Here is a 15089-nt window from a genome sequence, read left to right as displayed (position 1 = left end):
AAAGTTATTTAATATTGACTGGATCCTTGGAAGTTGCGACTTCTGAGGATCCAGTCACATCAGAACCACTGAAGATATTTAATAATTATTGGGTGAAAACAAGTGTTCAAAATCACAGATCTCAGGAATTCTTTTGGCTGAAAGAGAGAAAGAAGGTGAGAAATTTAGGATAATGCATAATGAGAAACTGATTTATACAAAGTGCTGTTGATTGTTAGAACAGTGAAAACTAGGTGGTTTAGATAGACTGGGGAATATATTACAAAATTTTGGTGGGAAACTTGGATAACCTCCATGTGGAAGGCTGAAGAAGATGGGAAAGCCATAATTAAAATTTAAATAACATAAATTGAAAATAATTTGGGATCAAGCACTAATGAAAATATTTTAAACATACAGAGATCAAGTTGGCATACTTGGAAATGGGACAAAATTGTATAACATTAAAGTTCATGATATAGATTCTCTGGTAATGTTAGGGCAGTCGGTTGAAAGAATGTTGATATAAAAATCAGTCAAGTAGGTTATGAAGGGATGAGCATGTAGGTTAGGTGGAAGCAGCAAGAAATTCATATAAAATATTGGGCACAAAGTCATTTGGATAAGGACTGTTTGGAAGATGACAGAATAATACACCTGAGGAGCAAGGTATGTCCCTGGTTCATAGCTGTATCGCAATATGAAATATTTAAATTAATAGTAATTTTAAGGGAACTATATAATAGCAATAGGGTTATCAGTTTATGGGTAAGGTTCTGTGGTGAAGTTTTGTTAACTGTTGTTGACGTTGCTTTGCCAGAAAGCAGGTGTGCCGCTGCACAATTATTGAGAAACGAACATTTCGTTTCGTCGCAAAATATGGCAGTAAGAAGGTAAACAACAATAAATTAAAAAAACTATTTGCAATCCAGCGACCACGAAATCGTTTTAAAGCACCCCATATGTTAGTGATCACGTTTAAAGTTTGCGCCTAGCATCATTGCTACTAACTATGGTACACGAAAAGAAGAACAGGTTTTGTTTATTGTATAGTACAAGTATTTTAGAATTCATTACATTGATGTGAATTGTCTTGCCTTTAAAACGATTGTCATCTTATTACTTGTAAACTTCTCAGGGCATGGAGACATTCACCACTATTAACAATACACGTTGGCAGCTTTGCAAAGGCTGATCACAAGACCATTGTTCCGTTTTCTTCGTAGGTCTGCTGGTAGAATTCGTGCTGGAAATAGGTTTTCGGGCAGAGGTACTTTGACAGCAGATATTTTCTCTTTTGTGTTGTATATTTCTGAAGTGGAAGAAACTAATCATCGATATGACGAGTACAGATTTTAACGTAAAATCTATTATACCTGCTTTACCGGATGAAAGAATTGGTATGTATTGAAGGTGTTCCTGTGTTGGAAGATGTTAATTGACTGAGCAGAAGAGAATGGTATTTTTGTACTGTGATGCTTCGATTACATGCCTCGTAACCGAAGTTGGTATTTCAGTTAAATGAAGACTTTTAACAACTTAATAAATATATATGTATACATAAAATGCTTTTCTTTCATATTAGATTTTTGTTTGTCATGTGAATCACCGAATAGCATTTATGGATTGTTTCCTATGAGCTGGTTTTTATGTCATCATGGCATGGAACATTCTTTGGTTTTATATAGTAGCTGATTATATACCGAATAAACTGTTTGGACAGCTGACAAGGAGCTTGGTTGTTGAGGTGGTGGCTAAGAACTCTTCAAAGTAAGATGCCAGCATGTTACAAAATTTTGTCCAGGGCCTGAGGCTTGAGCAGATTGTTTGGAATATTTAATCAACAGAAAATGGATATGTGATTTGGAACTTGGAATATCAAGAGTCTGAGTAGGTCAGGTTAATTTAAATTTGTATCTGGAGAATTAGAAAAATATAAGTTAAATGTAATGGGCATATTGGAAGTTAGATGGTATGAGGGTGGTACTGTACCAGCAGACAGTTTTACTTTTTTCCATGGAAGAGGGAACTGTAATTATTGCTTAGGGGCACACTCTTTTTCATAGGAGGTTGTTGGTGTGTTGATGGTGATAGTATTGTATTTAATGCACATGTCTGAACTGAGGATAAAAGTAATGATATATAGAACAGTTTTTTTGACGTAAATACGTCTATGAGGAAGGGTCATTCGGCAAAAAAGGGAAACGAAGAAGTGTTACAAAAAAGTGTAACTTCATTGTTATGTTACCTAGGAAACCTCATCTGTTTACTCAGCATTGTTGTTACCTAGGAAACCTCATCTGTTTACTCAGCATTGTTGTTACCTAGGAAACGTCATCTGTTTACTCGTCATTATTGTTACCTAGGAAACGTCATCTGTTTACTTAGCATTGTTGTTACATAGGAAACGTTACATTACATTAAAATACATTACTTTACATTACATTCATCTACCACAGATCCATCTTAAGTGTAACTAATTCAAGTTAAGTATTCAAGCATTTTTGTTACCTAGGAAACTTCATCTGTTTACTCGGCATTGTTGTTACTTATAAAACATTACATTACCTTACATTACATTACATTACCTTACCTTACCTTACCTTACCTTACATTACATTACATTACCTTACCTTACCTTACCTTACATTACATTACATTACATTACTTAACATTACATTCAGCTACCACAGACCCATTTTAAGCGTAACCAATTCAAGTTGATTAAGCAATGTCTTAATCAAATTTATCTCAATTGTAAAGCATGTATAAAGGAAATATTTAGAATAAAGCCAATATATAAACTTCCTTTCCGTATAGACGTATTTACGTCAAATTCTCTGGAACCATGATTCCACTACCACTTTTTTTTTTATTAGGAAGTGGTACATGTATTCAGTCAGTTCCATAAGTACCATATGAAAGATTTGCTGAGATTTAAATGCAGATGTTGAGAAAGAAAATATTTCCATACCAACTGTTTGGAATGAGAGTTTACATGAAACTGCTAATGATAATAGTATCAGAATAGTAAAGTAAGTGTATAAGTATGTACTCATAAATGTAAAGAGGATAATGTTATCACATTGCAGAATCTTAAACACACTTAGACTTCTGAGTGTTAGATGTATCGTGTCATGGTAGTGAACTTTTGTGTTCCATAAAAGGTATAAAATTTCTTGACTGAGTTTTTTTAAGGACTCTTCACCATTGTGTTGGTTCCTAAAATAAGTGTACATGTGAGATTTCAGTTATATGGGAAATTTGACCATACACTATTATGCTTATATACTGTTTGTTTCTTATGCTGCAGATATGCTAGCTGCAACAAGTGTGTTGCAGCAGCAAGCAACAGAAATCCGCAACCAGCGGGTAAACTGGCAGTCTTATCACCAGTAAGTATGAAGTTTTCATATTATAACTGATCAGAAATATAGCTTTAAATATTTTTCTAAATTTTTGTGGGTTGAAGAGGATAGCATACTGACAATGACAATGACAGTGATATTTTATTTTTAATCCATTTGTTAGAGTTTACATTGTTGAACATGACTATTTTTATGTTCAGCTCTAAAAATATTTACATTTGTTTTAACAGTTTTTCACTCTTGACTCTCATTTTAAATTATACTGCTATCCCTCACCTTTCTTACCTCCTAATTTATTATTCTCGTGTTTCCTCACTGGCCTTTTCCATTTCTCTTTATGCTTGCTTAAATTTAACTGGACATTTTGCACTTTGTCATTGTTTTTATTTTTAGCTGTCCTAATTGCAATTTTTTGTTCAATACTTGTGAAGTTCTTGTCTATCAGCTCCCATACCCAGTCTTTCTAATTATTGTTTTATTTTATTCAGCCAATAGTACAACAAACCACTTTAACTTGACTCTTGAAACTTGTAAGTGAATGTAGGTTTCATTTGTGATTACTAACCAAACTTGAAAGAATCACACTTGTTCTTTGAAGATTCATTATTTACAATGGGCAGCCATGTTGAAGTTACAGAACTGTTGAATGTTTTCATTTTCTAGGTCTCTGATGATTTCACAAGAAGATTACACCTTCATTGTGGCATTTGATAATGCTGATGCAGCAAGTCGGGAAGCGCAGCTTCAAGATAATCGTAGCCAGTGTGCAAAGACATTCCTCAACTTGCTGGGGCATGTTTCTAAGGATCAGACCATACAGTACATTCTAGTAATGATTGATGACATGTTGCAGGTTTGTTGATTTGAAGGCTAAGAAAATAATGTAGCTGATGTAAATCTAAGAAAAATCAGCTGCTCTTTCTGAGTTTCATGTAGACATAACATTTAGAACATACTTTCTTTCAGGAGGACCATTCACGTGTGGAAATTTTTCGTGAACACTCATTAAAGAAACGAGAATCAGTATGGGGTCCATTCTTGAATCTTCTGAATCGCCCTGATGGTTTCATTATGAATATGACTTCAAGGATAATTGCAAAGATTGCCTGCTGGAACCAGGAGCTGATGGATCGTTCAGACTTACAGTTTTACCTCACCTGGTTGAAGGATCAGCTGAAGCAGAATGTAACTTGCTAATCCTGAGATATTTGATTGTTTTCTAACTGCATGTTTTTTGGCACCACATTCATGTGAATCCAAGGAATCCTTTTCTTACAGTGTACTGTTCTTTTGATTATTACTCCTATGTACAAAAATTTGGATCAAACTAAATTAACATAAAGAGCAATAAAAAAGCTAGGTTTTTAGGGTACATTTTTAATATATTCGTTCTCTGATCTGGAGTACACCAATGTAGTCTTGTTAGGGCTACTTAAAAAACCAAAAGTTTTTTGTGTATCAGGTAATTTTCCTGCTTTTAAGATACCAAATTTGGGTATATGAATTAAATTAATTTACTAAAGCAGTGAGAGCGGTTTTTGATCTGAAGACAGTTTTTTTGTTGTAGGCTTATATTGAATGTATACAGTTTGCCACAAGCATACACATGAATGTGATGTTTATTTTTTAAATTTAATTACATCCAGTACTTGAAAGGGCTTGAATGAGTTTTACGAAAATTTAATTAATACAGAGTGTTCATAAGCATATGATTTGAAGTGCTTATAATTATATATTTGTAACACATGAAAATCTTTTGCTCTACAAACAGCAGGAACGTATGAGCTTTGAATGGTATGTGACTGTTTTGTAGTACGAGTTTTTCATGTGCATTATAAATAAATAATTACACACCCTTCAAATTGTATGCTAATTTATGGACATCTGATTATTTGGAATGAAGTATTAACAGATATATTTGATTTGGGTTATAACATGACTAAAATTCTTTTCAAAGTGAAGACACTTTATGGTGCATACAGGAGAGGCTGAAGTTAAGGGGGCTTTGGCAGAATCAGCTGCTTGGGGTAGATACATATTATAACACATGTAACTTGTTTTGAAACATCACTGATAAGTCAGCCATGAAGAGGTGAAGATGCCCTCATTGACTTCTGTTCCTTCTGTGTGCATCACCAGGATCTACCACTCTGTTTTAGTAAATAATTAAGTAGGTATCTTGTGTTGTATTACATGAGTGCATAAGTCAGTTTGAATCCAGTATTTTACTTATAAGGTAATTAAAGATTGTATAGAAATAATTATGCCATATTTTAACATAGTTTTTATTTCCCTTTCTGGCATTGTCTATCTAAGAACTGTTGCGTAGTGATGCATGGATGTTTTTTGTGTACTAACAGATTAGATGTAGTTTTGTTTGTTTTATCTTGTGCAGTCTACACCTGTCTTTATAAGCCAAGGCATGCTTGGGAGAAAAATGTAGGAATAGTTTTTTAATTGCTTTTTCTGATAAATTCACTATGTAATGTCACCAACATGTTGCTGAACATAAAGTCAAACGTTTTATAAGACTGTCATTAGGCCAACTGGTATAAACTTGGTAGGGTGGAAAAACTACATAGGTGTTTATTGTGAAAACAGTTATAAATAATGAAACAAAATAATTAAAATATAAGGAAACATGCATACAGAAAAGTGTGAGGGGGGGGGGACAAATTTGGTTTTTAACTAAGTGGAAGTTGCTTATTTAGAGTTAAGTAACCTATGGGATGTGATACGTCAGTCAGTGAAGGGACTGGCTATGGGCTGGATGACTGGAGTTCATTTCCTTGCAGAAATAATATGTTTTTCTTTGTCACAACATCCAAAATGGCTCTAGGACCCACCCAGTGAGTACTGGATGCTGTTTTTCAAGTGTAAAGCTGTCCGAGCATAACGCTTACCCTCAGCTTATAGTGTTAAGCACTAGAATGTATTCTTTATTCTTCATACTATGATACTCAGGCTATATTATATGAAGATACTTTAATTTTTTTTGTTAAAAACAAAATTCTGTATTTTTTGGAGGTTTATTTTACTGTTATGTGTGATTTATAATTTTCTATGTTTGATAACTAATTGAAAGTCATAGAACATGAATGGTTTTTAAATGTGGTGCTTGCACTACGTTCTTGAATTGAACTGGAGAAGATTCAAGTAATTTATTTTCTGCATGACAGAAGCATAAGCTAGTACACTTGTGATTTATGTTTGTTTATTTATTTATTTGTGTTTTGCTTAACAATACTGTCAGTATCTCTGACTGCATATTTTATTGAGGTATGATTAAGGTCCTGCTGCTTAATTTTGTTATTTGTTCCCCTAGAGGGGTGATAACCTTTGAGCCTGAAATCAGTTTCATCTGAAGCGCTACACGTTTTTATGTGATAACTTATTTCTGGCTGTCCACAAAGTGATACATCTATATATTTTGAAGGAATTTTTTATGTTACAGCATAGTTTCATTAGAAAAGTATTTTCTGTTGTTTTATAGGAGAAGTTCTTAATCCATGGCCTGATGTTTCTTGTATGGCTTGCGTAATTTTGACTAGTGTTGTGGCTGTTCTGACTGAGTGCTTCTGTGGTCTTCTCATTCTCTTTCAATCAAAGACATATTAGGGCTCAGCATGGTAACTTATATCTCCTACTGGAACTGCTGTTACATATTGCTTGTAATCATATGAATAACATGTGGCTGTTAATTTCTTTTGCATTTAGTACAAATTCTGCCCCTGAAGTAGTACCACTCTTAGTGCTCAAACTGCTACACACTGCATAAGCTCCCTGTTCACTTCCATATTGATATAGAGGCATTTGAAGTATTTTGGTTTTTTGCTCCAATTGTATTTTTGTAGAGTGAAGCACTAACGGATGCAAACTTGCATGGTTCGCGTTCAGCACAGGATTTGTCACCAGATTATGTCTTCAAAACACCAGCTGAGCAGCATGAGGAGAATCTGGTTGGTTTTTGTTCTAAACTGAGTGATATACTTCAGGAAGAGAACTTGCTGGACACTGAGAATTGACTTTAATTTCAAGCATGTCTTTTGTTTTATTCTTCAGATATTTGATCCAGTATTTTTTCTGTTCAGGTAGCAGAGGTTTCTTTTATTTAATTAATTTTTTATCTTCTGCATAAATATATATGCCTCAAAGTGTCAGGCTATTTCACAGTGCTTCAGAGTTTTGAGATACTTATTATTACAAATCTTTACCCTTAAAATTACAAACAATATGCTTATTTTTACAAACCTGTGATGTATGCATTTATAATTCATGGCTGGCAAAGGGTAAACATTTGTTGTGTAAAAGTATAAGAATGAAACTTACTTTTGCATTGACTGTAAGATGCTCTGAGATACTCGCATAAAATTAAGAAATTAACTAAAACTACTAAGTGATTCATCTTTATTTGCTGTACTTAATATACATATGCCAGACTAAGATGGTGTTAGTTTCAACTCCTCTTTGTAGCTAATGAAACTAGGAAACACTGTAACAGTCGACAGAACCATTATCCATTGCTGATTTTATTTAAATTATAATGACCGAGAACAGAAGCTGAAAATGCTAAATTTCATGTGAAATGTCTGGCTAGATGGTATCATATTCTGTGACATGGCCATCATGTTCGTGAGTGCATGTAAATGTTGGTTGTATCAGAACAAATATTTTTTAACAAGCTGATTTCTGGTTTAGCCTGTTAGCATGGCTGAAATACTCATATTATTCAGTACACATAATGGCATGCAGATGCTGATTTTTAGATTATTTAAAAGTCATATATCAGTTGTAAATTTAGATATGTTTGAATATAAGATTTCAGGTGTATGATAATGAATTGAGAAGGAAGAAAGCTAGCACGAGTCCAGTGTTGAGTGACAGTCTTTTGCATCACTGGACCAAAACTGGGAACAGTATTATCCTAGCATTTACTTGAAGGGACTGAGAAAAATCACAAAGCAGGGCATGTGTAGAATTGTGACCAGGTAGCTTCTGTATTTAAGTCATATATACCCTGGAAACAATCTGTTTGAAAAACTTGAATTTGAGATGCTGTCTGTGAGTGGCAAGTGTTAGGAGTGTTGCATTACAGCTTATGGTCTCTTATTCCAGAATAACGAATACATGCAGTCAGTGGCACGGTGTCTGCAAATGATGCTACGTATAGATGAGTACAGATTTGCATTTGTAGCAGTGGATGGTATCTCTACTCTTTTAACAGTTCTTCAGGGACGAGTCAACTTCCAGGTCCAGTACCAACTGATCTTCTGTCTCTGGGTTCTCACCTTCAACCCTCTGCTGGCTGAGAAAATGAATAAGTAAGCCTCAACATATGTGTGCTGTGCCAGGAATAAAGAAATTACAGGACCCTGAACAGGGCTTCTCAGTCATTTTGTTGTGTTTGCAACTTCAAATACTGGTATAAGTCTTTGATTGCATTCTTTACTTATGAACATGCATACTGTAAAGGCTCCAAGCATAGCTGAAATGTCGGTAAACTTCTGCTAGTCTACACAGTGCAACATTCTGGAAGTCAGTCATCTTTATCTCAACTGCTTGTTGTTTACTTTCCTATCTTTTAGTACACGATCATGTCTCTGCTCCATACAATAGTGTCTTTTTAAAGTACATGTTAAATATTGTAATTTTACATTTTCTATGTCTTTATTCAACAAATAACCCCTTAGCTAAATGATAATTCTTTCATTTATCTTATTTTGGATTGTACCATTTTTCTTCACCACATTTTCCAAGCAGATAATTTATCTGCTTATTTTATTATTTGATCTCTCTTCCATTTATTTTCACTTCTGTACTTTATCCTCCATTTCTTGAGAATTTTAACATTATTGTCATCTCTTGTTTCATTTGCAGGCCATATTCCTTGCTTACTCTTTCTCAGTGGGTTAGTCTTGTCTCATGTTCCTTTATTTTCTGCTGTCATAAAATGATTTGAAGCCATGTTGCAGTTCAACCATTGTACAACTTACTTAACAGTATATACCTTGTGAACTTTAAAACGACAGATGGTTCTTAAAATGTGAAGTTGGGGGTGCATATGTTGCATTCTTGGCTATTTTTATAACAATTATTAGTCATAATATTCTAAATTTAGTTTTGTATAAATTTAACAGATTAGCAGTAGCCATAAACATCAGCTGTTTTGAATGCTGTTTACACTTTTATTGTGTATAGGAAAGTGGAGCAAGGAATTACATCCTGTTTCAGGTTTAGTGTGATCCCAATATTGGCAGACATCCTCAGTGATTCTGTCAAAGAGAAGGTCACACGCATCATTCTGGCTGTGTTCAGGGTGAGTATGATTTAGTACAAAATGTTATTAAAGTTAATGCCACAAATTTTCAAGTTATTAATCATGTCATGTATAGCATGGTACTTGTACCTTTACTATTGATATACAGATCAGACTCTACAAACTTATGTGAATGTAACATGAGCTGTCATATGCATATTTCCTAATAGTGGTTCCAGCCATCATCATTGTCTATTGACACTTCCTGCAGGATGTGTTGTCATCACTATTCTCACTCATTCCTAATCTTCCCCCATTCCATCTGCCTTTTACTTGGTGTCCCAAACTATTGTTTATTCAACATATTCATTTTTATGCTTTCTAAGGAATCCTTTTGTTAATTCACAACAGTTGCCTATTCTACTGTACCCATAGTTTGACAATTTTTTGTAGTGTTTGTTCTATCATCAGGTCCTTTTTTTTTGGCCTGGTTTCAGATTTTACCTCTTTTAGTGTGTTAATAATCTACATAGATGCAGAGGGAGTTTAAAATATGTAATTCAGAAAGGTAGGCATTGATTTTGCTATTAATTTGTTGCCAGAATTTAATAGAGAAGCCAGAGGAATCCACAGTGTCAAAGGAGCATTGTATTGCTATGGTACAATGTAAAGTACTTAAACAGCTGAGCATCTTAGAACAGCGAAAATTTGATGATGAAGACATTGTGGCTGACATTGAATTCCTAAATGAAAAGCTACAGGCATCAGTCCAGGATCTCAGGTTTGTATAAATGTCTTAATCCTGACGGATCTAATGGTTAGGGCGTTTGACAAGAGAATGCTGATATTTGTAAAAACAATGAAGCGTGTAAAGGGGTAGTCCAGTGGAATATATATATTTTCGAAACAGATTCATTATTACCTAGCAGACCTTGATGACCTTGATAATTTGTTATGGATACAGAATTATTGTTGATGTAGCTCTGTGTAGTCTTGTAGAAATTTACTTCCATTTCAGAGGTGCTTATTACCTACATCATCAGGGCAATGAGTCATCGTCCTGATAATGGGTTGTCTAAAATGGCGGTCAGGTTATATGAGACTACTCAGTGCTACATCCCAGAATACAGTCATCTACATACTCGCCACTGTGAGATACTTAGATCCATTGCTGGTAAATTAACCACATTGCAGAGTCAAAAATTACTTTTCTGTGTATTTAAGTATTCATCATATTATAAGACATAAATAATGGTTGTGGATCTTAATCATGTCTGTATTTCTTGTCATGTGTCAGTTTTCTTGATTTTCCTGTTTTTATGAGAAGTTTAATTTGAGTTTGATGTTAGATAAGGGGTTATATTGGACTGGTAGGAATCAAAATTAAATTCACCTCACAACTTTCTTGTAGACTGTCAATGTCAAATTTAAGTGAAGTCCTTTTATTAGTTTCAGAGGTTTAACTTGCAGGCATTGGAATGACTTACCCTATACGGGTTTGCTTTTCATTTTGGAAAGTCAGAAGTATCAGACATCTTTAAGTAGCAAGTTTATGCTTAATATGTTGCAGTTCATTTGATGAATATGCAACAGAAGTGAAGTCTGGCCGCCTGGAGTGGAGTCCTGTACATAAATCCGCAAAATTCTGGAGAGAAAATGCACCCAGATTGAATGAGAAGAATTACGAGCTTCTGCGGATCCTGATTCACCTCCTGGAAACAAACAGAGACCCTCTAGTACTGAGTGTTGCAAGTTTTGATATTGGCGAATATGTCCGCCACTACTCAAGAGGCAAACAGTGAGTTTACATGTAACATTGAAATTAAAGTTCCATTTGTTTTTACAGTTAACTGATTCTGGAAAGTTTTCACAATATCATAAGACTGCCTGTATTTTAAGACTTTTTCATAATATGCCCAATTTTTTCAATCAAGTATAAAGTAGCATCTTAAAATAAGCTACAACCATACATTCCTCTATATCTCCTGATTTGCCACAGAGGGAGAACTTTACCCTGCCTATAACAATGCATGTTACAGTATCATTGAGCAGCTGGGGGGAAAGCAATTGGTGATGCAGCTGCTGGGTCATGAAGATCCCAATGTGCGGTACGAGGCTCTGCTTGCAGTTCAGAAATTGATGGTGCACAACTGGTGAGTTCCATAGACTCTAGTAAATATTAGAACAGTAAACAACACTTCTTTGCTCATAGAATACAATGGTGTTTGGAAATAGTTTAGTGAAAAAACTAAATAGGAAGCATAATAAAGGACAATAGTGCCTTTACTAATGAGAGATTAGAATTATGGTTTTAGGTGATTTTTCACACAGAGTATATAAAATGAATGCATAATGGAGATGCCATATTTGTGCAGTAGTCTACATGATTCATGTCCAAACCTTCTGGGGGTCTACATTAAAATTTGTTTAGTGAATTTAATGGTATTCAGGGTTGTGACAAACCTTACTTTACAGGAAATTGCAATCAGGTTTTATTGGTTTTCTCAGAAATCGTTCATCATATAAAAATTATACATAACATAAGATATGTACATCATTAAACTGTACATCTTTTATTTTAAACATTTTTTGATACAGTAAAAATTAAGGAAATATAATTTATGAATCTCAGGTAGTGTGAATGGCTTTCAAAAAAATATTTGTATCTGCATTATAACAATTGCCTTTTGGCATACATCCACTTTTCTTTTTGTTTTTGAAGAAAATAAAATAGTTGCATATATATAATTCTGTAAACATTTTGCAGATACTGAAATTCTGAGTAGATGTAAGCACCTACAGAAATGTATGACCCCTTATTCAAAAGCTTATGTTGCTTTATGTCCGGAAAAATATATGTTTATCAATCAAATTTATGAAAGTTCAAAATGACATGAAATTGCATAGCTGATTATTTACTTTTAGGGAATATTTGGGCAGACAGCTGGAAAAGGAACAAACACAGAGCACCAAGCAGCCAACAGGAGCTGGAAATTTGGCAGCTAAAGCTTAGAAGTATATCTGAAAGTGTAGATACAATTGAGAGCATTGCGCCTTCTTAGTAGTACATAAAACAAAACTAAACTATAGTTGGCATTGATGAAATAATTAAAATTGCAAATGCCAATGAGTAGCACAGGAATTTTTCGGTTTCATCAGTGAAAATGCTTAGTGGTTCAGAGACACAACATTATGAATTGAAATAAGGTTAAATATCAAATTACAAAATGACTGTCCTGTTGACACAAATGTTAGATCCTTCATTAGTATATCTTTTCCAAGTAATTTTGGTGATAGAAACACATTTTAAGAGTTTGGAGGGGGAGGGGTTGTTTAACTGCTGTTCCTTTCAACCATAATATAGTATGTTTAATTTTCATATGAATTAAAGACCGTGGGTTTCCTTCAACTAGTTACTATGTGTTGATGTATGGTTGTATGGTTAGCGCATTTCCCCATCCACCAATTGGACATGGTCTTTATCCAGGCTCTGTGGCAGACAAAGCTACACTTGAGTAGGTTTTCTATTTCTTTTGAGCTGTGGATAGACAACCTTCTTTCAAGATAAGCCTTAAATCCATTAAACAAGAACCTTTTGTTTTTGTAAAATGTTCTGTCCCTGACAAAGTAAATATTGAGGTAAGTAGCATTATTGGTATTTTGTGATGGGTTTTGCTTTTCCTTTATTTGTTGCAAATTTTCCATTCCAGCTGGTTTTTATTTAGGCATTATTGCAAGAAATTCATCCCAATTTAATTGTGTGTGTATATAGTCTACCACTTTTCAGATGACCAGGTATCATTTTCTGTGGTCTTTGTTAGGAAAATAATGTGAAAATATCTCGTTATATCCAGAGAGCTGTGTGCACTTTGTAAATATGAACACATTCATTAAACTGTCTGAAGCTTTTAAAATTCAATCCTATCTGAATTTGCAGTAGAATATTCATGAATTTCTAAAACTTTGGTGAATGTTTGTTACATTATCTTAAACTCAGAATTTTCAGAATGCAGATACATTGCATTGATGGACATTCTTCAGTTGTGGATGATATGATTTGCTTTCAAGTTTCTTGGTTGTGCTTGTGTGAGATGATGTTCACCTACCACCCAGCCATGTATTATGTGACTATACATTCCATATCAAACACACAAATTAAAGTTGTATAGAATATTGTAAATGTAGAGTATCATTTATATAATTTTAGTGATGTAAATACACAGGATTGATGTTGTATATGCTTGTTAACAATGAATAATAATATAAGATACAGATTGCAATAAGCAGAGGTTTGTTGACATGCGCCTACCAACAATCAATCTTCCTCATCCTGCATCCACAGATCTTTTTCTTACTTTCATCAAAATTTTCCTACCTTATCAGGCATGAAGTATGCTGATCTACAAACATCTTCATGGATTCTGAATGATTTTAGTCTCTCAGTATTGTGCTATAAAGCTACCCAAGTGTTTATGAATGTCTAAAATATTATCAAGAGTAGGTGAGATTTGAGAATCTTGTGGCAATATGTCCAACGATGGCTGCCTTCTGGGTTGATACAGTGTGTAGTCGTGTAGATTAGGGCTGTGGAGTAGGAATCGTGGAGTCTGAAGCAATTTTAGCTGGTCGGTAAAAATGTACCGACTCGACCTCGATATAGTATCTTAAGAAAATACTATTTTAACACTTTCGCTACCGTGTGAGCTGCTGACTGCCTTATGCTTACGGAGATTCATTGATGCACTGAGCCATAATAATGCTTTGTAACTTTGGCTCCGGTACCTTAAGAATACAAACTGTCTACAAATCAATCGATTTCTGAAATAACCATTAGACTTATATTTAAATATAGGTTATGTCTAAAAAGTAGCCTGACGATTCACATGGTGGTGATGAAATCTCTTATGGCACCATTTTATTAGGTTTACCATTATTAAAGCATATTGAGCTTTTATGAAGGAGCCGGAGTCATAGGTTTTAGTACCGACGACGTCGTTTTCTATTTTAGGTTTATTACTTAGATTGGAAAGATTCTTTTGGGTCAAAACTCTTTGAACTTGGTTGAAACTAGTTATGCAATGGGAATTGATGTCTAGTCTTCATCTTAACTTTTCATTTCTCATTTTAGAATACTTCGTATTTACAGATCTATGACATGTTTAGTCTCTAAGCCTTTTAACTTCATTTATTTTGACATGGCATTTAACCCCATTCAGTTTATTTTGTATGAAATTAAAGACCATTTTACATGGCTTAACAGTTACTAGTACCAGTAATTAATAGGTTAGTGTCTGTGCATAAATTTTGTAATTTATTAAGCTCACTGCTGCAACATTTAAACTTCCTTTGTTGTGTAATTAATTAAGGTGCAGAGAAGGAATGAAAAAGAGAATTCAGGAGTCGATGCTGTTTTACAGTAACATGTTAAGTGAAGGTAAGTGAACACACCCATATTTTGTATTTCTTACTCTTCATGTAACTGTAAA

General features: G+C 34.2%; 1 protein-coding gene across 4 annotated transcripts; it reads left to right on the top strand.

The window, feature by feature from the left end:
* The first annotated feature begins 493 nt into the window (after window positions 1-493).
* Window positions 494-13886, top strand: VhaSFD (V-type proton ATPase subunit VhaSFD). 4 transcript variants are annotated; one of them, XM_022077087.2, is made up of 11 exons: window positions 494-648; window positions 3293-3374; window positions 4011-4200; window positions 4314-4532; window positions 7202-7306; window positions 8463-8668; window positions 9579-9663; window positions 10206-10384; window positions 11174-11401; window positions 11643-11756; window positions 12529-13886. In XM_022077087.2, the coding sequence occupies exons 2-11, from the start codon at window positions 3295-3297 to the stop codon at window positions 12614-12616; spliced, it is 1494 nt and encodes a 497-aa protein (XP_021932779.1). In that variant the 5' UTR covers window positions 494-648; window positions 3293-3294; the 3' UTR covers window positions 12617-13886. The 4 variants fall into 4 exon arrangements, with proteins under 4 accessions (XP_021932779.1, XP_021932777.1, XP_021932776.1 ...); XM_022077085.2 differs by lacking the exon at window positions 494-648 and adding an exon at window positions 1101-1249; XM_022077084.2 differs by lacking the exon at window positions 494-648 and adding an exon at window positions 1147-1379.
* The last annotated feature ends 1203 nt before the right edge of the window (window positions 13887-15089 follow it).

Source organism: Zootermopsis nevadensis, unplaced genomic scaffold (assembly GCF_977971745.1).
Source record: "Zootermopsis nevadensis isolate Lab colony 2312 unplaced genomic scaffold, Znev_1.0 Znev_ptg000030l, whole genome shotgun sequence".
Taxonomy (NCBI): domain Eukaryota; kingdom Metazoa; phylum Arthropoda; class Insecta; order Blattodea; family Termopsidae; genus Zootermopsis; species Zootermopsis nevadensis.
Note: the sequence above shows the minus strand (reverse complement) of the source record. Positions and strands in the feature narration are given on the sequence as shown.

Excerpts from the sequence above, each read along its gene's own strand:
- VhaSFD (XM_022077084.2), top strand. The coding sequence starts at position 1,319 with ATGACGAGTACAGATTTTAACGTAAAATCTATTATACCTGCTTTACCG. Across the intron at positions 3,375-4,010 it reads AACTGGCAGTCTTATCACCA|GTCTCTGATGATTTCACAAG; the intron begins GTAAGTATGAAG and ends TTCATTTTCTAG. Across the intron at positions 11,757-12,528 it reads AAATTGATGGTGCACAACTG|GGAATATTTGGGCAGACAGC; the intron begins GTGAGTTCCATA and ends ATTTACTTTTAG.